General features: G+C 38.1%; 1 protein-coding gene across 1 annotated transcript; it reads right to left on the bottom strand.

Annotated features, from left to right (window-relative positions):
* Nucleotides 1-17,210: 17,210 nt before the first annotated feature.
* On the bottom strand, nt 17,211-21,127 carry calm2b (calmodulin 2b, (phosphorylase kinase, delta)). The gene is made up of 6 exons (XM_082152925.1): nt 21,004-21,127; nt 19,893-19,923; nt 18,553-18,696; nt 18,268-18,374; nt 18,019-18,154; nt 17,211-17,907 (listed from the first exon to the last, which is right to left on the bottom strand). The coding sequence occupies exons 1-6, from the start codon at nt 21,004-21,006 to the stop codon at nt 17,879-17,881; spliced, it is 450 nt and encodes a 149-aa protein (XP_082009051.1). The 5' UTR covers nt 21,007-21,127; the 3' UTR covers nt 17,211-17,878.
* Nucleotides 21,128-24,984: the final 3,857 nt, after the last annotated feature.

Genomic DNA, 24,984 nt, shown 5'->3' with positions numbered 1-24,984 from the left:
ACCTTGGATATCTTTACCAAACAATTCTTTGTCATTTTTACACTAAAGTAGGCCTACTACAGTACTCATTTTCCACATCATAGTTCCATAAATTCTATAGCCTACATGTTGCTTAATTTGGGTTGTAATAATGTAAAACTATAAAAATGTCTCAAAACTGATAACCAGTTAGGGATAACCCTGTTAGGTTTAGCCACTTATACCAATCCAATTCTTATATCTAACCCATGGTTTACTTTAGACGTTGTGTACACTGTAGTTTGTAATCACTGTTTCTCTAGCTCCGCCTCCCTCTCCATGATGAGGTTGTGACCCCCAGGGTTTTGGTTAGTGTGAGTGTCATCTCTTGTCCAATTAAGTGAGCACTGGAGTGTTATGAGATAAGGGACAGATGGATGTAGGTGTAGATGAGGTCAAAGCACTTCTGACCTGCTTTAGTTCTTGCTTGCACACGGTTGTCAACACTTTTACCCTCATACAGACGAAACACAAGTTTAACCTCTGATATCATTTTGAGTTCAGTTTAAGGTCAGACAGGGTTGACATTGCAATAGGACGGATCTAATGAAAAACTCATTGGTAATTGATTGGTTGGATGCAATTACAGATATTATTTGCAGAGATACAATTTACATTCACAAAATGAAGTAATGTAATACATACATATCAAGCAAAAAGATGCATGTAAATCTCAAAATGGCTGTTACTTCGTAGCTCAAATGTAGCATGACAAAATCAAATGTTGTTCTCATTATTTCAGAGGGTTGCATCACCCAGATACACACGTATGCCTGTGTGTGTGTGTGTGTGTGTGTGTGTGTGAGAGAGAGAGAGAGAGAGAGAGAGAGAGAGAGAGGGAAAGGGCAGTAATAATTGTTCATACACCTACTATTTTCTGGTACCACTCTAACATGCTTTTTACTCACACAAAATATTTCAGTTAATTCAGGTCAGTTAATTCTCTTTATTGCTCTAATGCGATGTCACCCATGGCCCAAATACACATAAATGTAATGTAAATCTTGTCTTGTTAGCATTAGTCTGGGACCAATTTTAATTTTCTGCATTTTGTAATAAGAGAATATCAAGTAAATAAATAAGTGACAACAGAAAGCATGATAGGCATTAGGTTGTTGTATAGTTGTTGTTGTCAGCACTATAGAGGTTTGTATGTGTGTGTTTACATAATATATACACTATATAAACTATATTTAAAATCATTATTGCATGTAAAATCTAATAGATGTATTTTAAAGGAATTATTCACTCTTTTTTGGACTTTCTTTCACAGAATTTTGTTTTGTTCTGTTCCACAGAAGAACAAATGATGACAGAATTTTCAGTTTTGGTTGAACGTTTTAAGTCATTATTATTATACTTATATAATCTTCTCGTCCAGTTGGTTGTCAACTGCTGCGAACATTATTGAGTCAATGAGTCTTGACTTGAAAACCAAATGCATCTAATTCGTTAATGAATCATTCAAACCTGTTTTATGAAAACGTTGAAGATATCTGATTCAAAAGAATGATTTGTACATGACTGCTGAATGCGATAAGGATAAATAGGGCCGATGTCAAGGTTTTTGAAAAGACTTTATCTAAATCTGACTCTGTTCCTCAGAAAGAAAGACAGAAATATAGCACATGTGTCATATATGGACCTCTTTTATGATTATTTAATGGTGCTTTAATGTCCCATTCATTGCAATTACATGGAAAAGATTGACCAGTACCTTTTGTGTTCCATCAAAGAAAGAATGTCATAGAGGTTTGGATCAAGGTTTTTTAATCATCTATATAATGGCCTTTCTGTGTACTTTAGGAAACCAGTTTGACCTAAAGGTTTACAGCATTAAAAAGGCAGGAAGCACAACAGTCTGCTGAGGTTGAGTAAATTTGAGTTTCTATAATTCAAGAATGTCTGCTGGGCCTTTTGTGAGCTGTGAGTCAATCAGTCATTCCCAGACATAAGTCAGTCACCAAAGAGGAGAAAGCAGAACAAGGATCGATACACAGAGTTTTAATGAGGATCTCTAGTGATTGCTTTGGAAGCCAGGATGGATTTGAGACTGAGGGGGCGTCGGTCATCTGTTTCTTCTACTATAGTAAAAGCAGCCTGCCATCTCCATTAGTGTGATGCAGACCTGAGGGCATAGCTACACAATTGCAGTGTGAATAATTGAATATTTATTCCGTCGGAATAACCATCTCGCTGAGAATGCACATAAAGAAAGAGAAGAGGCCGGAAAAGGACGGCGAAAGACCGGACTGGGATGAGAAGGGAGGCGAGAGTCAGTCAGAAAAGATCGGCATTCAGATCTCCTTCTTTGTGTGAAGATTTACGTAACCACCTTGCTTTAAAAATAGACGCGAGAATTTTCAGGCGCATACATGTCAGACATTTGACAAAGCGTAATATTTTAATTAGATGGAAAGGAAGGAGAACCACATTGTGTAAGTGACAGTAACTGTTGGAGTTGTCTGGTGCATTTTAGGATTTGTATAATTGAAGTCTTCAACGTGATGACTGTGCTGTCCTTTATAGCACACACTGAAAGGGTCACACCAATACGTCTGGTGCTTTAAAGGATGTTAAATGTATGTCACTACATGTCACACAAAATTTTGATAGTTCTCAGGCATGTTGTAATTATGACTATTTATTGTGATGGTGAGCTTTTTTCCTCATAATTGCTACTCTGTTTTCACAACTCCAGCTTTATTTCGGTAACACTTTACAGTAAGGAAGGTTTCATAACATTATTCAATTACATTAGCTAACATGTACTAACAACAACAATACTTCCACTTTATTAGGTACACCTGTTACCTAGCAAACACAGAACGTTCCCCTAACGTTCCCGTATTGGTTATTTTTTTGGGAACCAAACAAGAATGTTCTAGGAACGTTCCCTGTAGGTTATTTTAAAAGGAACATTCCCGGAACATTCCCCTAACCTTAAGGGAACCTCTGGGAACGTTCTGGAAACGTTCTGGGAACCAAAAATGTATGTTCCCAGAACGTTCTGGGAACATAAAATTGTTAGGTCAAATATCTAATCAGCCAATCACATGGCAGCAACTCAGTGCTAAATGCCTTGTTGATGTCAGAGGTCAGAAGAGAATGGCCAGACTGGTTCGGCTGATAGAAAGGCAACAGTAATTCAAATAGACACTCATTACAACAGAGGTCTGCAGAAGAGCATTTGAATGCACAACATGTTGAAGCTTGAAGCAGAAGGGCTACAACAGCAGATCATCACACCAGTGTCACTCCTGTCAGCTAAGAACAGGAAACAATTTCACACGGGTTTCACCAAAATTGGACAATATAAGAACATTGCCTGGTCCGATGATTCTCGATTTCTGCTGTGACATTCAGATGGGTCAGAATTTGGTGTAAACAACATGAAAGCATGGATTAATCCTGCCTTGAATCAACGGTTCAGGCTGGTGGTGGTGTTAAGGTGTGAGGGATATTGGCACACTTTGGGGCCCTTAATACCAATTGAGCATCGTTTAAACGCCACAGTTGTTGCTGTCCATGTCCATTATGACCACAGTGTACCCATCTTCTGAGACTCTGATTCTGATTTTAAGCACAGTGGTACATTCTGTGTAAAAGCTCAGACATGTTTTTGAGCATACAGTTTATAGTAACAATGTGGGCCTGACAATTAGGAACAAAATGCATCATACAATTCTACTATACCTAGTGTTGTGTACTTGATTTTCCCCTCCCTTTACTTTTTTCCCTCTACTACCCAGACAGCAACTTGTGAAGAGAAGTAACTATGCATGAATTGTACGTCACAAAGTCTTCATGCATGGCCAGCACACATTCATCCTCCATCTGTCATGATCAGAGTATGTTAGCCTGCATGTGTCTCTCAAAATTTCTTACACAGTCCATGCATGGATGATATAGTGAAACATTTCTTTCTGATTCTGGCCTAGCGGTAATTTGATTTGTCCTCAGTGTTTTAGGATTTCCTCATTGCACAGCCGTTTCCAGGCATCACGCCTGAGCGTGTCTTTCTGTCCCCTGCATTTTTTCAATTACCTGTCAAGACTCTCTGGGGGTTGTAATTAAATTCCATTGGTGGGGTAGCATTCCTGTCAATTACGCAATGACAGTATTGAACCCTGCAGCCTGACAGGATAAATACGCTCTAACAGAGAAGCCTGCTTGCATGAAAAGATCCAGCACTGTGTGGCAAATGGTTAAAAACTCTCTCACACAGGGCATGTGAGGTAAGGGCTCCCAGAGGCAGTGTCGATGTCTAATCCACTTATCCTATTCTCTTGTATCCCACACCATAGATCCCAACAGAACCCTCAAGATCCCCAGGAGAAGATTGCTTATGTGGAGGATGTGATCATGTTCCCTTTTGGTGGGAATGTCTGAAATCTATACCATCACTTGTGATGTAAAGTCTCTTGCTCTCCTCAAGTGTGGGAGGTTCTTTTAATGCACGGGTTTGTGAAAAGGGAAATCATGTCAGACTTTCACTTGAGCATCCTCCCCTCCCCCATTCTTGCCTCTTTTCTCTTTTCTCCTTCTTTACCATCTGTATAATCAGCCCACCTTCCTTTCTCTTCATAATGGGAATGTGCAGTTGCTTAAATGTGATTAACCATTCTTCTAGACCATCAGCTTTGGAGAGAGATGAAAAAGAGTTAAAATATGCAAAGAGAAGACTTTCTTACCTTCACATTTCTATATATCTATGCACAATATTTATCAGTGTTGAGGAGGAGCAAACTATATTACTAGCTTAATTACTTTCAGTAGAGCAGCTGTTTTCATAATACTTGCTTTTCCAGTAACAAGGTATTTAGTGTAGCTCGACAAAATGCACATTTAAAGCAATAATGCATTTTTTTTTTTTCATTGGCACAATGTGAAGTGGAATGCCGAAAACCCCATTAACTGCAGTTTAATCACTGCAACACTCAGCCTTCAGTGGCTTATTTTACTCTTGTAAAATGGTGGCAACAGCAGTATGAAAAATAAAAGATACAAATGTTCCAAAAATAACGAATCAGATTAAACATTATATACATACATTAGCCATTGTTCAGTGAACAATTGTCACATGCGAAATATAGTCATTTCTATATTAGCATCCACACCAATGGATGAACGCATGCTGGAGTTATGTTGCCTACCACTTTAAATGCTTGAGCTGTTAAAAGCAGTGTGGATTCTGATTGGCTGTCAATGTTCTTATCAATCACCATCAGGAAAAAAATTGCTCTGAAAGTGATCCCAACCATATCATTTCTGTGTGACGTTATCATTACACAGCTGTGATGTAGACTTCCCTATTCTCACAGATTTAGAATGATAGTTATAGTTATCACCCTTGGTGTGAACGGCCCTCAGGTCTGGTCTAAATTTTGATTAAAATGTTGAGGGCAAAAAAAAAGGTAATTGTCTATTGTCAATCGTGTAGTTACTTTTAAACCAAGCAGCTTCTGTGAATCCACATGACCAATTTGAACCAGGTGTAAAATCTGTGTTGGGAAAACTAGCTCTCACATGAAATTCACGTTTGCATGGATTCCTATTGCCATAGTTATCTTTATACTTATTGTTCTTGCCATGAACAGTCATTTAGGCAGTTTACGGTTACCATGCAAAGTTTCAACATGACGCATAAATACAGAATGTACGATAATGGGTGTACATAATATCTGCATTTTTTATGCAACATTACTGTACATGGATTAATTCGGTATGCACAGATCCTGATCCTGCTTGTGTGTTTTTTTGCATTAAGCTTTTCAAAAGCTTGACTTCTTTATTATCAGAGGATTATAACTTGCTAACAAACTACAGAGCTTCACCAGCATTGTTATTTCTATTAATGGCAATGACTGAAATCTGTTTTCGAAGCTGTGCGTCTCTGTGGTGTTTCTCAGGAGTGCATCTCCACTTCGAATGCTTTGTTGTAAAGATGTTATTGGTCCTCTGCCAGGAATTTCTGTCTGGGTTGAAGATGGATTATCTAATGTTTTGAACAGGCTTGTGTAACTACGCCCTGCCATGCATATTCATGTCACATAGATTCATAAACATTCATAAAGGGCTCAGGATTTCAAAGTAATTCCATACTGATTAGACTTAGATGTACCTTTACCTTTTAGAAATCTTTATTTAATAATAAATACCATTGGTTTTTATCACCTAATGTTCCTTTTTTTTATTTGCTCATTTAAATTATTCTACAGTTCAGCTGCTAATATAGAAAAATGCAAACAGATGCTCTTATCCTATTCTTCACAGGTGAACTTGGGGCTAACCCTGTTTACAAGCCTAATCAATCTGTTTGCATTTTGGCATAAGCCAGTGGTTTCCCATTATCCTCTGTTTTCATGGAGGCATGAGCACTGGATTGGCTTCTAATAACAGTTTTTATCCATGTCCCATGGCTGACCCAGTGTCTTCCTATAGTAGCTCTGTTGGGGAAACAACACTCCTTCTTTGTCTCTGGAGCACTGGCCCATTCAAGCTCATCAAAGTTTCAAGAGTCATTCAATAGAGCAGTGCGGTCCATCCAGGGGAGCCCGTGTTGTGTAGAGAAAATGGATACTGGGGCACCTGGGTCCGACTGCATTACTGAGGCCCTGTCAGGGCCATCTCATCTGGGGAGTCACTGGAAAAAAGCACAGGTGGGGTTCCAGGCCATGGATAATTCAAATGTGACCTTCTCTGATAGCTCTGGTAAGGTCTATGTGGTTTCATATCACTGTAATTATCTAATTGGTCATTATTTCAAATGTTTTCCTATTATATTATATTATATTTTTATTATATTGAGTTGTGTATATTATATTGTGAATATCCCCCCAAACAAACTTGTACAAAAAACTGGTATTTCATATCTTTTTTTTTGTTTTTTTGTTTTTTTACTCAAGATTTACATTTGAGGGAAATATATATTCTAAGGGGTGTCATTATTAATTTTTATTTGCCTTCTGTCTAAATCATTACTTCATTTCCTTTGGACAGGTTGATCTGAGGTCACAGAGATTTCATGGGATCTCATTTTCATTAGCATGCAAGTGCATGCAGCTGTATGCAGATAAATATCACCTGTCTCTGTAACTTGGAACGGGTGTGGGCGTTTAATCGTAGAATGAAGCGTATGTTAGAGACTGGACACCTATCATGGCAAGGTCACTGGATCAGAAGATTACCCAGTGCATGGACAACGGCAGAGATTGCTGATTTTGTCATTAGTGATCGTTCGAAAGATGACCTGGTAGTACAGAAAGCCATTGTTTAGAACAACACTCTCTTTCAAGAGCTAGCCAAATCCCTTACAGAGCTGTTTTAATCATTTACACTGAGTTATGGCTGTCTGCCTGTGAGATCGCAAACAGAGATCATACAGGGATTATATTTGAGCACAAGCTATTATCAAATGAACTTCATGCCTTAATAACTATAAATCTGACATTGTTAAATAAATCTATAAACCGCTATGCCCAGCTGAATGATAATAAATTGTCCGTCACTCACTGTCATTCAAAAGTTTCAGGTCAGTGAGATTTTTTTTTTTTTACGTAATTAATACTTTTATTCAGCAAGGGCGCATTAAAGGGATACTCCACTTTTTTGGAAATAGGCTCATTTTACAACTCCCCCAGAGTTAAACAGTTGAGTTTTACCGTTTTCGAATCCATTCAGCCGAACTCCGGGTCTGGCGGTAGGCTACCACTTTTAGCATAGCTTAGATAATTGAATCGGACAGGACCATTAGCATCTCTCTCAAAAAAATTACCAAAGAGTTTCGATATTTTTCCTATTTAAAACTTGACTCTTCTGTAGTTACATCGTGTACTAAGACCGACGGAAAATGTAAAGTTGCGATTTTCTAGGATGATATGGCTAGGAACTATACTCTCATTCCTGTGTAATAATCAAGCAGATATTAAGCACAACTGTTTAATAATACTAATAATAAGAAGAAATATTTATTGAGCACCAAATCAGTAGCCTATATTACAATGATTTCTGTAGGATCATGTGACACTGAAGACTGCTGGAAATTAAGCTTTGCCGTCAAAGGAAGAATTTACATTTTAAAAATATAATAAAACAGAAAGTACATTTTTATATATTACTGTTTTTACTGTATTTTTGATCATAGACAAATAAATGCAGCCAAAAAAAAACATCTTCCGAAATTGTACCGACCCCGAACATTTGAATGGTAGTAGTGTATTACCCAAAAGTTATGAATTACATGGTGATGTCTCAGTCTATCAGGCTGAAAATAGTTCTGTTTAATTATCCTTTGTGATATCACAGACAAAAGATTCCCAACTCAAGTAATTGAGAATTCACTTTATTTCACGCTGCAATTATTGTATACAAAGAATTCTAGCTGGAACTGAAACTGAATTATCTTTACATGATTATCATTTGGGTATAATTCCAGGAGTACAATACCATGTGCCGGACATGATTCGCTCATCGATCGGTGTGTCTCACTACTGTAGTGGATCAATTAGAGAAGTCAAGGCCATCCGAGACAGGAGACTGAGCCGTCTCCCTGCTGAGCATCCATAAAATGCCTTAAATGGATTACAGTGTACATGATCACATTAGACTGACCACATCCCTGGCAAGAAACGTTCAAACTCAATTTCAAACCTTTGTAGATCACTGACTAAAGATCACTAACATCTATTGTCGTACAATAATGAACGTTATTCGTATCCGATTATATTCAGTTGGGTCATAAATATCTTTGTTTGACCACTTACACCATGTGTCTTCTTGTAAACTAAATTGCCTTTTGTGCAGATGCCAGAATTTCACCTGTGCCAGAAGGTCAAAGGGCCGTGTCAGAGAGAGCTGAATGGTTTTAATGCCGGTCTTTGCACTGGCATCTAGGGATGAGGTGAAAACACATGACAAATAAGCACACATCGTAAAGCGCAACTCAGATTGTTCTCGTGGCTCACATTTTGCATTTAGGAATGCAGGAGGATATATTGCTGCTAATAAAAGTGATATTGCTTTGATCCAAATTTATGTTGGCCATTATGTCTGGGCTGTTTAGAGACATCCCAGTGACTACTTTAGTGGTCTACTCTTTCTCATCATAAGAAGGATGGGCTAATACAGAGTGTTGTTGCTCTGGTAATAATGGGAAACACTCCATGGATGATATTAGGGTTACTTGTCATTCAGCCGAAGCCTTTTTATCCAAACCACAGGAACTGTCCCCCTGGGTCAAACTGCTGATAATTGCATTGCTCAAGGGCACAATGGCAATAGGGCAGAATTGCAATCATATTCAGTCACTGAGTAAGTGGATCTGAATTTATAACCCTTGTGCTAATGGCAAAGGTCCCAGATTAGAATATAAGCATTTGTCAGATTGGACATGTACTCACAACCTTGGCATTGCTTAGTAATATATACATGAGGTAATATATACACTTCATCATTAACTCACTTTCATTTTGTTCCAAATCTGTACAGACACAAAAGGAGAAATTTTAAAAGCTCCGTTGATCACTCTTTTTATGTAAGCTTCAAATAATAAAAGTGGTCAATATGACTGCACTATATAATTTTCTGTGTGAGTGAGTTTACTGGACATGACAAAGTAACCATAAAAATCCATTTGTTCTTCATGTCAGAAGTACCACATCCAGTGTAGACAGCATCATTGATTATAATGGGTTCTACACTGAACAAAATTATAAACACAACACTTTGGTTTTTGCCCCCATTTTTCATGAACTTTTTCTATGCACACAAAAGGACTTTTTCTCTCAAATATTGTTCACAAATCTGTCTAAATCTGTGTTAGTGGGCACTTCTTCTTTGCCGAGATAATTCATTCACCTCGCAGGTGTGGCATCAAGATGCTGATTAGACAGCATGATTATTGCACAGGTGTGCCTTAGGCTGGCCACAAAAAAAGGCCACTCTAAAATGTGCCGTTTTATCACACAGCACAATGCCACAGATGTTGCAAGTTTTGAGGGAGCGTGCAATTGGCATGCTGACTGCAGGAATGTCCACCAGAGCTGTTGCCCGTGAATTGAATGTTCATTTCTCTACCATAAGCTGTCTCCAAAGGCGTTTCAGAGAATTTGGCAGTACATCCAACCGGCCTCACAACCGCAGACCACGTGTAACCACACCAGCCCAGGACCTCCACATCCAGCATGTTCACCTCCAAAATCGTCTGAGACCAGCCACCCGGACAGCTGCTGCAACAATCGGTTTGCATAACCAAGGAATTTCTGCACAAACTGTCAGAAACCGCCTCAGGGAAGCTCATCTGCATGCTCGTCGTCCTCATCAGGGTCTCAACCTGATTGCAGTTCGTCGTCGTAACGGACTTGAGTGGGCAAATGCTCACATTCGATGGCGCCTGGCACTTTGGAGAGGTGTTCTCTTCATGGATGAATCCCGGTTTTCACTGTACAGGGCAGGTGGCAGACAGCGTGTATGGAGTTGTGTGGGTGAGCAGTTTGCTGATGTCAACGTTGTGGATCGAGTGGCCCATGGTGGCGGTGGGGTTATGGTATAGGCAGGCGTATGTTATGGACAACGAACACATGTGCATTTTATTGATGGCATTTTGAATGCACAGAGATACCGTGACGAGATCCTGAGGCCCATTGTTGTGCCATTCATGCACGACCATCACCTCATGTTGCAGCATGATAATGCACGGCCCCATGTTGCAAGGATCTGTACACAATACGCTGATTTCACGCAGCCGTTATTTTGAAATCGAAAGCGAGGCTCTGGTGGGAAGAAAACCGGAAGTGTCGCCTTTAATAACAGGAGAGTCGTGAATGCGATGCCGTATTGTTGTGTTTAATGTATAAAATGAGTTATTCTAAAACTGTACATACATTTCTTTCATACTTTAGACTATATACAGTGAAATTCATTTATAAATAAAATATTTTTTTTATATATAATTCAGAAAGTAAAAAAAGAAGCAGGAATGAACTATATACATCTTATATTGGATATTAACATCCAATAGTGTAAATCGCGGCAGCAGCTTCAGGTTGGTAGTTGGTAGCATTGTTGTTTATCTTTACTTCCAGGGTTCTTCCCACCGGAGCCTCACTTTCGATTTCAAAATGGTGGCTGCGTGAAATCAGCGTATTCCTGGAAGCTGAAAACGTCCCAGTTCTTGCATGGCCAGCATACTCACCGGACAAGTCACCCATTGAGCATGTTTGGGATGCTCTGGATGTTCCAGGTCCTCCCAATATCCAGCAACTTCGCACAGCCATTGAAGAGGAGTGGACCAACATTCCACAGGCCACAATCAACAAAGAGAGATGCCACAATCACAATCAAAACAGAGATGTGTTGCACTGCGTGAGGCAAATGGTGGTCACACCAAATACTGACTGTACAGTAAATACAATACAGTAAAACTGCACATTTTAGAGTGGCCTTTTATTGTGGCCAGCCTAAGGCACACCTGTGCAATAATCATGCTGTCTAATCAGCATCCTGATATGCCACACCTGTGAGGTGGATGGATTATCTCGGCAAAGGAGAAGTGCTCACTAACACAGATTTAGACAGATTTGTGAACAATATTTGAGAGAAATAGGCTTAGAAAAAGTCTTAGATCTTTGAGTTCAGCTCATGAAAAATGGGGGCAAAAACAAAAGTAATGTGTTTAGAATTTTGTTCAGTGTAATTGCTTTTGTCACTCATGTCTGGTGTAGACACGATTTAAGATTAAGTTAACTACATTTAAATAATTATAATTATTTATTGGGCCCCCTGGAACTTTGCTGAGGCCCCCTGGTTAAGAACCACTGATGTAAAACACAGATTTTTTTCTTTTTTGTGTTTTGCAGAAAAATTTAAGTCGAATGAGGCTGTGTAAATGATAAGAGAACTTTCACGTTTTGGTGAACCATCCCTTTAAAAGTAAATAGCCTCTTTAAAACATGGAAATAAATATTTTCTCCAAGCAGTTCACCAGGGATTAGTTTGAATGACAAATATCTTGCCTACTAAAAAAAAGTACAGCAGTGAAGAGAAAATTTGGGCAGGGCACCTTGCACACCTTAAATTTGGTCTGGGTCAACAGCACAAGGAAGAATTCAGGTGACATTTTAATTCACTCTCCTCAGCAGGCAAAAACACGCGAGTATTAGAGAAAAGTAGCACAGTAATGTCATCCTAGCCCTTGGAAAAAGTGATTACAAAGACAAACTGCAACCCAACAAAACCAGGCTAGCACTTAAACTGTCCTTTTCCTCTTCTATTTGAGTTATATGACCTCCATACTCTGTTTCCAGCACGCTTGGCTTCACCTTTAGAATTATTTTGAGTGGCTCTTGACATAATCCCAGCCTCCGACATCTTTTTTTTTTCTTTTTTTTTCCTGAAAAGAGTTCTATGTGGCATTGTGCCAGAAATGAACCACTCCTCCCGGCGTCAGATCCCTGTGAGTTACATTACGCTAACATAACGATTCCCCTCCCCCATTTAACTCTCTATCTTTTCTTTGCTTCTCTCCTGTTTTTTTGCTCGTCTGAAAACACAGCTCTTTTGTTTCAAAAAATCTCACCAGTTTTTCCCCCCAGGGTTGAACTTTGTGATATTCTAATTGCTTTCCACTATTTTCAGCAACTTCCACCTCCCACCCCCGATCTCTCTCACTCTCTCTATCTCTCACCACCCCCTCCCTGGCCTTTGAAGGTGGGCAGAAATAGCGCATGTTGCTTGTATCTACAGCGTGCCTTTCTAGACAGAAAAATGAGCCACCATTAATGAAAACAGATTAGTTTTATGACCCAATTGTGTCCGCATCAGGCCTCCCATGACTCAATCTTATCCGGTGAGTTTCCAGTGATCAATTTATGTTGGAAACAGATCGCTTTTGATTTTTAGTCCATTGGATTTCAGTAAAGCAACCTAATGACGATGAGCGTTCAGGTGTTTGTGTGGTTAAATCAAGTGCTGGGTAGATTACTTACAAATACTGTAGTCCGTTACTGATCTCAAATTATATGACGAAAATTGTAATTAGTAATGTAATCTATCATGTTACACATTTTAGGTAGGCCTAATATAATCAGACTACTTTTTGAATACTTTTGACCTAACTTGTTTATCACATTGATTTGTATAGGATACTCTTGATATAAAATAATATATAATAATAAATAATAATAGTAATATATTGATTTAAAAATACAAATAAATTTTTTTATCATCAACAACATGGTGACACATAAAGCGTACATTACCCATGTTTTTCTTTTTTAATAAACCACTTCAACACAAAAATAAACATAAAAAATGTGACCATGTGACCAGTAACCGATTATAGCCGATTATGGCTGGTCTGTGTGCAATTCCAAAAAAAACATTACGTATAACTTTTCAAATGCCATGTGTGATTAACACGTAATCATGTATCAATAAAAAAGTAACTGTATGGTTATGAGCATTTTGAAATGTAATATAATATATTTACAAGTACTTAACAGGTATTCATTGTTTCTGCATTCAATTATTACATTGTTTAAATAAATTAAAAATTCGCTAACTGTGTTTTCGCTAACTGTTCGCTAATTTTGTATATGTACATTTCTGAAATACATAACTTAGACAGTTACCTCTGATAACAGATCATTCTAAATTGTAATATGGACTCGTGCATTTTCGGTAAAGCTGCTTTGAAATGATGTGTATTGTGAAAAGCGCTATACAAATAAATGTGAATTGAATTGAATACATTTTTGGAATATGATTACGTAATCCATATAATCAGTTACCACCCAGCTCTGGTTAAATCACACCTAATCTGGTTACACCAGCATTACATGTTATCGGACTCCCAAGGCAGTAGTCACTCAATCCTTCAGAGGCAAGAGGGGTAAACAGACTCAGGAAGAGGTGTTAATTTTGGCGCATCCAAACCCTGATTATATGGAGACCTGTTGAGGCTGCCAAGTGCTAACCTCATTAAAATAACTTTTTTCTTGACCAGTTGCCAACCTGGCTGAGAATCGGAGAATTGGATTTGGCTGCCATACAAGGAGGCTAATCAAACCTTGGGCTTCTAGACAACTGGACCTATCTTGTTCCTTTAAATTAAAGCTTTAATTTTGTCTCAGAGGAAAAGGCTTTTGAACTGACCAACACCGTAGCGTTTGTATGAAATAACTGTTTGTTCTCATTGGCGTCCTCCTGTGATTTCTGTTTTTGGCTTGTTTTTTGGTACAAACTGGGCCCTGGGAGTGCAAAGCCCTGAGCCATCCCTGAACCCAGGATTGAAAAATAACCACAAAAGTGCACAGGGGCCCATTAAACACCCCTTTCCCATTTATCATGGCACAACAACAGGAGCAGCTGTGTGCTTGCGCTCACACACACACACACACACACACACACACACACACACACGTATCCATCAGCAACATGTGATAATGGCCACAGCGATTGCCAAACCACGCACGAGGGTGGACAGCCAGGACCCGAGGAGAAAGATGATCTTATTAAGTGTCAATGTGGTACGGGAGGCTGTACGTGAGGTGGCTGACACATTCTGAGAATGGCTGGCATTGTGTCCTTGCTGAGTGATAGCAATAATTGTAAGGATGGCAACAACATGAGGGCCAGATGAGCAGAGCACTTTTCAGCTGATGCATTTAAAAAAACAAGACAGAGATGGATATTTGACAGGGAATACCTCATTAACCAGACCCCTTTGTTAATGGGATGATTCAATATTTTCCCAAGCTAAATGTTACCAACGGTTAATAAGCTCAGAATTATGGGAGCCTGATTTTTTGCATCCGATTAAAAAATAAAACGGGTAATTGGGAGGTTTAAGTATAAACTTAAATTGTGACATAGTTGTAACTAAGTCACAATTATGAGGAATTATTCAAAGGAAATTGCAATTGAAAATGAAAATTTGTAAAAATGTCAACCTTTTTCATTGTTTTACTCCAAGGCATTCGTCAGAAAGTTTTAATTGTGAGCTATAGTTACATTGAGAGATACATTTGAAATTGTTATGTGTATAGTCACAATATCAAGACAAAAATTCACAATGCAAGGTATATACGCAAGATGAAGTTTTGATTGAGCGATTGAGCGAGATACATTGTACATTGTGAGATATAAAGTTGCAATTGAGAAATATAAAGGCGCAATTAAGAAAAATAAAATTGAATTTTTAAAAAATTTAAAATGTGCAGCTTTCTTTTTTTTTTTTTACTCTGAGCCAAGATATACGAGAAATATAAGCAATAAAATTGTAACTGTGAGCTGTAGTGGCATAGTGAGATTTGCGTTAGCAATTGTGATATATAGTTACAATTATGATCAATAATATTGCAATAACCTTTTTTTTTTTTTTTTTTTTTTTTTGAGGAAGAGATTAACAGGATGACCCTTTATAGATCTGAACTGGCCTTGCCACTTCCCAAAAATAATATTTCATTTTCAGTTCTTCTTTCTAATAATAAAGAAATGACTAAAGTGAACACCATAAGAACTTGTGAGGACTTGAGAGATTTTTGAGCTATCTTTTATAGTACAGTGATAAAGGTGACCTGATATTAAGGGGAAGAGCTATTGTTAGCCTGCATCACAGTAATATCACAAGGTCCCATGACTCGGTTGTCTAGTGGACTTTGCTGTGCCTTTTAATCCATAACACAGACAGATAATAAAATAAAATAAAAATATGCTTTTTGTTTTTTGTGTTTTCTTCTCCATTTCATTTAATTCTACTCATGTATTGCCATTGGCTGCAAATGCTGGCCTTACAAATACAAAGTCTGGCCTTGTCTTTTATTTACTCCACACCCACAGAGCGCCACATCTCCATCGTCAGTCAGTCTCATAGTTACATGACGTGAACATGGGATCACTTCTCAACTCCCGATGATCCTTCAGAGCCTACTGGAAAAGGGAAAGAGCAGCTACCCGTGAGACTGGAATTCACGGTTGCTAGGAAACATGGTGGAACATGAATATCACACGTCAGAAAGCTCAGCACGGTGGTAAATACTTCTCTGAGATGAGATGCACACATATCTCCCTCGATACAGTGAGTCGCTTATGCTTCATTGGTCTCCATCACCATCTCTTTGCATTTGTTTGCATTGTGAATGAGCCTCCGCTCATTCCTCAAACTAGCAGTTCCCTACACGTGATTACTTCAAAGGCCCATCACCATTTGTGCACAGCCGGTTAACAATGAAACACTCAAGGCAGTGTTTGTATTTCAGCCTTGCAGCTACAAAATCTGTTGTGTATCCAACATGGGGAATTCTGGCAACATTTCAACAAGCCCTTTTAAGGAGACTGCAGTGGTCTGATAGAAAAGGCTTAGCAGAATAAGGACCCTTTGAGCAGGAACAGAATTTGCCTGCTACAGGACTGACCAAAAGTCGTTTTTTATGCGAATTAGATTTTAAGCTTTTTGAATAGCCAGTATATTATAAAATCTTGTTTCAAACAGTGGACTAAGTAAATTATTTTTTTTGAAAGTGAAAAATGTAGGAAATTTTTAATTCATAAGTGGTTTGAAGTCTGTTATTTTCAATCCTGTAAACGGCAGAGCGATGGCCAGGCAAACAGATTGTCACTTAGTGGTTATGTCCAAAAATAGATAACAATTTAAACAGAAATTGCACTTTTCCTTTGACAAAGTTGCATGTCAATTCAGAATATTTGCAAGACATCTGAACTAATCAAGTCATTAAGGCCCAGTTTCACAGACAGGGCTTATATTAAACCAGGATTAGGCCTTTGTTCAATTAGGACATTTAAATAGCTTTTATATACGTGCCTTCGAAAAAAACATTACTGGTGTGCATCACAAAACAATGACACCAATATATATTTTAAGATATGTGCCAGTTGCTTTCAGTTAAAACAGCTCAAACATGCATTTGCCTAGTCTGTGAAACCAGGGGTGTTTAATTAAAGGCTAATTACACTGAAAGTAATCACAATATCACTCTAAAGTCTGTAGCAATGACAAGGTAAGTGGGTAAAACCAACATCATGTTACTGGAGAGTGGTCTAACCATTGTAGGTGCAGTTTAATAACAGCAACATACCTTGTAAGCTAATGCTTAACCAAAATACTGACAAATTATCTCTTTTTCATTCCAACCAACTAAGCAACCATTTGAAATAAAAGGCAGGGGAAGCAGTTTTTGGGTAAATTGTTAATTTTATTGGAAAACAAATATACAACTTGGAATGGATTCTGAGGCATGGCTGTGCCATAAGCAGTTACAAAAGAAAAGTGACTAATTAAAAAGCATAGTAAGAACAGAACAAATACAAAAAGATTAGAGTGTATGAGTACCTGGCGATAAACCCGTTAGTATTGAATTCAATGATGTTGCAATAGTGCAATGCTGAGGACTTTTCCCATTTCTATTTATACTCAGTCCATTGTCCATGCAGAGTTGTGCCTCCACATAAAATCGAAAGACAGAAAAAAAAAAAAGAAAAAAAAAAGAAAAGAAATTCATGCCAAAATTGTTGAAAAGACGCCACACTGTCAGTCAGCTGGACCCTTGATGTCACCATTCGTCAGGTGGGCAGGCAGACAGAGCAACAGAAGGGGAAAGGGGCCTGTGCGCAGTCAGTATCTGTGCCTATACGCATCACCTGGTCCCATAACTGCTCCTTCTAACAGATTGTTTACAACGGTTAGGAGTTGGGGAGAGGCATGAGCACTCAAATCTTATAGTATACATGCAAATCCTTTGGACAGCAGGAGAGGATGGGGGAAATTAAAATGAAACATTTTACAGAAATTAAAAACAAGAAAAGGCATATAATTTTATACAAGAAATTCTGTACAAGGCCTTCACTTCGCTGTCATCATCTGTACAAATTCTGCAAAGAAAGAGAAAAGTGGAAGTTTTAAGAGTCACCGCAAACAAACAAAACTCCAAATCAAGTGCAATTCAAAAAATGGATGCAGACTATTTGAATTACAACTCTTACCTTCATAATTGACCTGACCATCTCCATCAATGTCTGCTTCTCTAATCATTTCATCCACCTCCTCATCTGTTAATTTCTCCCCCAAGTTTGTCATCACATGGCGCAGCTCAGCAGCACTGATATATCCGTTCCCATCCTGACAAAGACCAGTGAACAATGATCCATCCAAATTATTTCAAGTCTAGGAATGTTACCAGCAAAGCCTTAAAAGCAGGTTAAATGAATGCAACAGTTCTTCAGAAGCCTTACCTTATCAAAGACACGGAAAGCTTCTCTGATCTCCTCCTCGCTGTCGGTGTCCTTCATCTTTCTTGCCATCATTGTCAGGAACTCAGGAAAGTCTATTGTTCCATTACCTAATTAAAGGGCAAAGTACACAAGCAGATAAGTAACACGGCACTTTAAGTGAATACAATTTCGAATCGTGATAAAATACTTCAGGGAAATGGTTTCAAGTCTTATGCAAATTGGACCCTACTCGCAAGAGTTAACATCATGCTGATGGCTAATGTAGCAGCAAAAATGTGTCCTCACCATCTGCATCCACCTCATTGATCATATCCTGCAGCTCCGCCTCTGTAGGGTTCTGGCCAAGAGAGCGCATGACAGTGCCCAGCTCTTTCGTGGTGATGGTACCATCCCCATCTTTGTCAAATAGCGAGAACGCCTCTTTGAACTCTGTGAGAATTAACAGTGGAGACAAATCAGTTTGAGTCCCATAACCACATTTTTATAAACATGTCAATCACTTTTCCATTTGAGCAATAAATAAAAGGAACAGGTTAAGTATTCAACTCCATGACTAGCTTTTGAAATAATTAACTGCTTATGAGCATTATGATTCCACATAGCTTAAGGCATTTTGTACATCCTATATGCAATGTCCTACATGTCAGAAAAGGCTCAAACTTTAAAACAAGTCCCCAAAGCTAAAAGTAGCATAGTTTTCTATAGCCAAGACCAGTAACAACAAATGCCTTCATAGATAAATGACTAGGATGACAGGGTGCCGAGGAAAACACACAAACACCCCAGAGCCATGGCAACAACTGACCACTAGTACTAGTGTTAGGCCTTTGAGTTTAACCTGACCTGCCGAGCACCAGTAGTTAAATGCAGACATGCAAAACAAGATCACTTTGTATAGATGCCTCAAGTACCATCTACACTTAATTTCACAAGATAACATTTTACAAGAAGGTCCAGCAAGACTCAGCACTGTCACTAAATAGTTTAAATGGGGAGAATTGATCCTAAGGCATAGTCGGGACAAAACTATAGTGACAAGTGAGACTGTATTTCAGCAGTGCATGTTTTTGCCCAGCGTTCTGAACACTAAAGGGTAATACAAACTCCCCTCTGTGCCAACACTGTTCATTGAGTAGAGCTGATGAGACTGTTTGATACTCCCTTTGATATGACATCAGACATTACAGATGCACAACCGGCGTTCCTCTGTTACACAAAACACTGGCCCATTTCAAATGTTTTACTATAAACATGCAAAATAATACTAAAGCTTAAGGAAATGCATTAGGCTCACTTACTTCACTGTATTTTTAATAAATAATAAAAATAAATATATATATATATATGTGTGTGTGTGTGAATAAAAAATTTAAAATAAGAAAATTACAGTTAACGTTATACCTACTTATTTGTACAGAATCTGTTATTGTTTAGGCTCACTTTAGCTAAAGTTATGCACAAGAGTTGGCACATTCAAGGAGGCGATAACCCATCCATGCCCACAGATTTGACACAGATACCACCTTAAAAGGCAAATTATAACAAACTAGAACGCTATTTCAAAACGCTTCAAGCCAATGCAGAAACTGAAGGGGTGTGTAAGCAAAGAAAGTAAGGGACCTTACCGGCTATTTGTTCCTCTGTGAGTTGATCGGCCTGGGGATGGGAAGAGATGCAAACATCGTATTAATAAATCATGCGTACAATATACTCACTACGAATTCGTAGTGTTTTGGTAGGCTACTCTTGACATGTCTAGCAACCCGTGTGAGACCAAACGAAGACCTCAGATTCCCTCCCAGCTAAATGTTACGACATCAGCTCGAGAGAATAAAGTCTCAACACAAGACACTCCTAACAACAGCAGTTCATCCACCCACCTGATTCCTGGTATTTGGTGAACTATTCTCTCGTGGCACTATTGATAGTCATTTTAAAAAGTAATGTAACCCTTTTACTGTTGTTGTAACGTTAGTCATGTGCTATAATGCTCGAGTAACCCGAGTAACTACTGCAGGCTATTTCACAACGAGCCAATCTGATCACTACGTTGTAACATGCATGCACTTAAACTAAATGGATAGGAGCAAAATGTGTGATGCTGAACATTAAGATCCTTAAGATGGTTCAGGAATTAGAAAACATAAATCCTCCACGACTTAATGCTAAAAAGCACAATACACAAGTTTTTTTTTTTGTTTAGTTTTTGTTTAACGTTAACCGGCTACTTTTCTTAACGCTTCCCGTTATACAGCCCACACGTGAGGCTGCCCAGTCGGTACAAAACCAGAGAGTAAAGAAAATAAGCAAATTATGTTAAAGGTTGAATAAAATATGACTTACTGAACCTCATTACCAAGCTTTGTAATAACTACGTTACGATGTGAATAGGAAACTGAAAGTGAAGGGGCTCAAGCACACCCCTGAAGTTTAACTTAGTAATACTCCCTTCGCGGAATATCTTAGGTTTAGCCTGTGATATTTAAAAACCCGAAGCGAAATATAACACAAAGTACATCAAAAACTGAAGATTGCGGAGCGGCGCGTGTATTCCTTCATTCAGTCCATCCCCTGTAGTCGTAAATTTGGCGGCACATTTCTGTAAATATTAAAAAAAAAAAATCCTTTTCTGTTGCTTGACTTCCTTACTTCCGCACAAATGGTTGTAAAGATTACATTTTTTTTTTTTCATTAACGCATATCCATCATTCATTAGAAATATTGGTGTGCACTCACCATTTTCTCTTTTTCTCTGTCAGTCTCCCTCCGTCTCCGTGAAAGATTCACAAATGGTGGTCGGAATATTGGTATAGACCCGCCTTAACGGTCGTACATAAACACCTCCCATCTTCCTGTATTTATCCGCCAAAACGCACTGCATTCTGGCTAAGGGTGCGTCGGAAATGCCGCAATATTTGTCCACGGACATAAACAAAGCTTGAGCAAACGTTATTTATGTCATTCTTCATAAACAACATAGTCTTTTTATTGTGCAATCGGCAGACATTGACGCAAAAGTACAGGAGGTACTATCTGACGGCGGAAGAATACTGTACGCGTTTCGGTTGTGCGGATGACTCTGATTGGTTCGTTTGTACCTGCAATGCGTCACTCCCTGGTCACACACTGTAGAATTTGCCCGGTCGTAAATGCCATGAGATGAAATAGGGAATCACCTGAGCAGTTGTGAATTTCACCCTTAGGGTGCCAAAATTATAGTGTTAAAATGTTAAGATTTTTTCAATTACATAACACATACATTTCAATTACATGTGGGCCTAATATGCATCTTCACACAGATGATAAAACTTATTCAGTAAAGGTTTACTATGTTGGGCTATTGCCTAATTTATGGACATATTGTGCAATTCATGGGCATTTTTAGATTCATAGAACTTTAAATGCTTTAAATGTGTTTTCATAGAAAAGTTGAAGTGTAATTAGGCCCTATATGCACAATAAGGCCCATATAATGCCTACTAGCCTATATAATGATATTAACTATTAGATAAATTAGCGTATACATTTATAACATTCTGTTTATTGTAAGCGCACACTGCAGTCTGCCGCTTTAAAAGAACATTTGAAAATAAATTAGGCCTATATTACTTTGTACTTTCGATATTTCGTAAAGAGCTTGTTAAACGCATGGTAAAACCCATGCACATGGAATATATCGATAGAAGGGCCACTGTAAAACACAAGGATGACAACTGTAATGATAATTGTAAATTTGTTCTAAAACTATGAGAATAGGGAACAACACAGAGGAACAATATCATTGGAATCACTTTCAGAATGATTTTTTTCCACGAGCTGATGAACAATAAAAGCATTGACAGCCATTCAGAATCTTTAAAGCATTTCAAGTCACCATCAAATTAGTTTTTTTATGGAATATTGCAGTATTTATAGTCAATTATTTATCCGTGGCCATAATTATTTATATTTTATTGTTTTATGTGCCTCTGTAATCTTAATCTTTCCCTATAGACAAAATCAAGTCCCACCCTACACTTTGTTCGTGAGGCCTTTCACTCAGATTATGTCAGAATAGGGAAGAAAAGACTATCACAGCTTCCGTTTCATGAGGACACGGTAGACACAGCAGATTATTGCTGAAGTGAAAGCACTTCAAAAAATGAAAGTATAAAAAAGTTATGGAAGTTAAAATTAACTGTAAATCAAATGTAGCCTACTGTACTAAAATATTTTTATTTTATATAAAATACATATTTGACAAAATTATTTTTACTCTAAAATTAAAAACAAAGCCATATTATGTCTAACCAAGTTGTGTTCCAAAATTGAAGTTTGTATGAGATTTTGTTTAGGCGCTGTATATCCGGGTGTCACCCACATATTCCATTGCATTTTGTTTTGATGCATTCTCCTGTGAGAAATTAATAAATGTCTGTCCGAATATCACTTCTATCACAAAATATGGAACCTTGAGACTCGGCGATGTGTTTTGTCAAGATTTGAAAAGGTTTGATTGTAACCTAGTTAAAATAATTTTTGTAATATGAAACCTGACACCACCCACTAGGGGAGGAGCCCGCTAAAAGAATTTAGAGTACCGTTTCCATGGTAACACAACGTCCAATTTCATAACGGTTTACACATAATTAATTTTGAGTTTGTAAGCTTTTGAATGATACCTGATTTATGATGAATACAAAAATATGTGATTGTTAAAGAGGGCAATAAAAAAAAAAGAGTGCCAAGCGTCCCGCTATAGCAGGATGGTGACAGTTAAACATAGGCTACTGTATCTGCTTTAGTTATCATTTAACAACCAAAACAATAAGGAAAGCAAACCAAGGTCTATATGATTAAGAAAGTTTGATTAATAAGATCGCAAAAAGCCAGTAATAACAATGGCACCAAAAGTAGTGATGCCGACAACCAGATCCTGCCTTGTTTCAAGGCCTATAAGCTTCTAGCCAGCTTCTCCATGCTTGACTGCCTTAGCTCCAGGCCACCTGTCTCTGGCCATGTCCCAGGTCTGTTGGATATTGAAGGGATGAGAAGACAGACTGTTGCTGAGAGGGGTTGAGGCATTTTTATACTAAAAGAGCAGCAGCAGCAACTGAGATTATCTATGAGTGAACAACAGTCCTCAATATTGTAAATGTGATACATGTGAATGTTGGATCATGGAGTTCACTATTTATGTTTTCCATGTCTCTGGACCCCCTCACCCCTAACCACCAGCACTCCAAAAAGGAGATGACTGAATCAAGCTTCCTTTTAAGAAAACAGTTACGTCTAAAACATGAACTTGGGTGGTTCCTGTATACTTGCCTTCCCAGAGGTTGTAAAACTAAGGGAAAGAGTGAATCATGCATTGGTTACACACAACACAGGCAACATGTGTGCTTAATGCCTCTTTTAGGTTACCAACAGTTTCCGCCCTGTCTGGAAGGGTGTCTGGTATCTTAAAACCTTATTTGTTAAACTCTTAGTTTAAACTTAAGTGCTAAAATTACTAAAAACAAAATATGAACTAGTACTATAATAGTATATAAATAATACTAAAATGACTCTTTTTACACATACACATTTTTCATACGGTCTTGCGCTGAGAATGTTATATGGTTTGGACAACATTGTAGTGTCATAAAATATCATGACGTTATTGTATACAAGTATATGAATATGGCACAATGTGAATATGGCATTGTGAAAAATGATCATTATCATGATCATGTTCAAACAAATTAATTCACTCAGGATTTTAATCTAGTAAAATGAGTCCAGGTGAACCATGTGTATGCGTTTAACTATGCCAGGAACTTTGGTAATAAGATGCCAATGTCTGTGAATGGGTAATCGAGGACATAAAAAGCCATGTGAGACACAGATGGTTGATAATCACTGGTATAAAGAGCCCCTGACCACTCAGGTGTTTACTCGGAGTGAGGGCCATGAAACTGAAGACCTATTCATTCTTAATGCACATTGAGGCTTTGTAGCAAGCACTGGCAGACTTTGCAACACCAGGCTCCGGTTTCCCAACATAGACCTGTGTGTGCCTGTATGCACGGCACGCGTGTCTGTGTATGTGTGGTTGTGTTCACGAAGCTGTACATAAAGGAAAAAGAGCGTAACTGAGATTGTCTTTCCCTTTCTGAGTGTCCATCTCTTTCCCTCTCTCTTTTTTGAATGACAGCCAAAAATCATGTAGTTGAATAGTGAAGGCAGACATAGGAAACTTAGGCAAACTTCACAAATCGTGAACGATACATGGTAATTATGGTCAGGGTTTATACCAAACTGACATAGGCTGTCCATCGAGAATGGAAGGAGGATGTTTCAAATTCAATTCTGCAAAATTCAATTCAGATTTTGCCACAATGGAATTCACAAAGGCTTGAATCCTGACTAATAATAGATAAGCTCTGGATCTTTGGCAGTAAAGCCGATTTAAAAAGGGGATTTACATTCATATAATCTACCACCTCTGTGAGATTTCTCAATAAGAACAATAAATAAATCAGAATTAAATGGACAGAAAAAGAGTGTTTTGTGGCAAACGCAGGCTTTTTTTTATTAACATCAGGAGCTTTAAGAGATCAGTGGTATAAAAAAGCTTAAGTATGGATGGTTTTTGGAGCTTAGTGTTCAGAGAGGTTGGGTATCTTCAATTTCAATCTTTGTAATTGAAATTATTATATGTACTGTATTACATAATGCAAAAGTTTACATTATTCT

This window comes from Leuciscus leuciscus (genome assembly GCF_965113295.1).
Source record: "Leuciscus leuciscus genome assembly, chromosome: 21".
In the NCBI taxonomy this organism is placed as follows: Eukaryota; Metazoa; Chordata; class Actinopteri; order Cypriniformes; family Leuciscidae; genus Leuciscus; species Leuciscus leuciscus.
The sequence above is the reverse complement of the archived record's forward strand: the minus strand, read 5'-3'. Positions and strand labels throughout refer to the sequence as shown.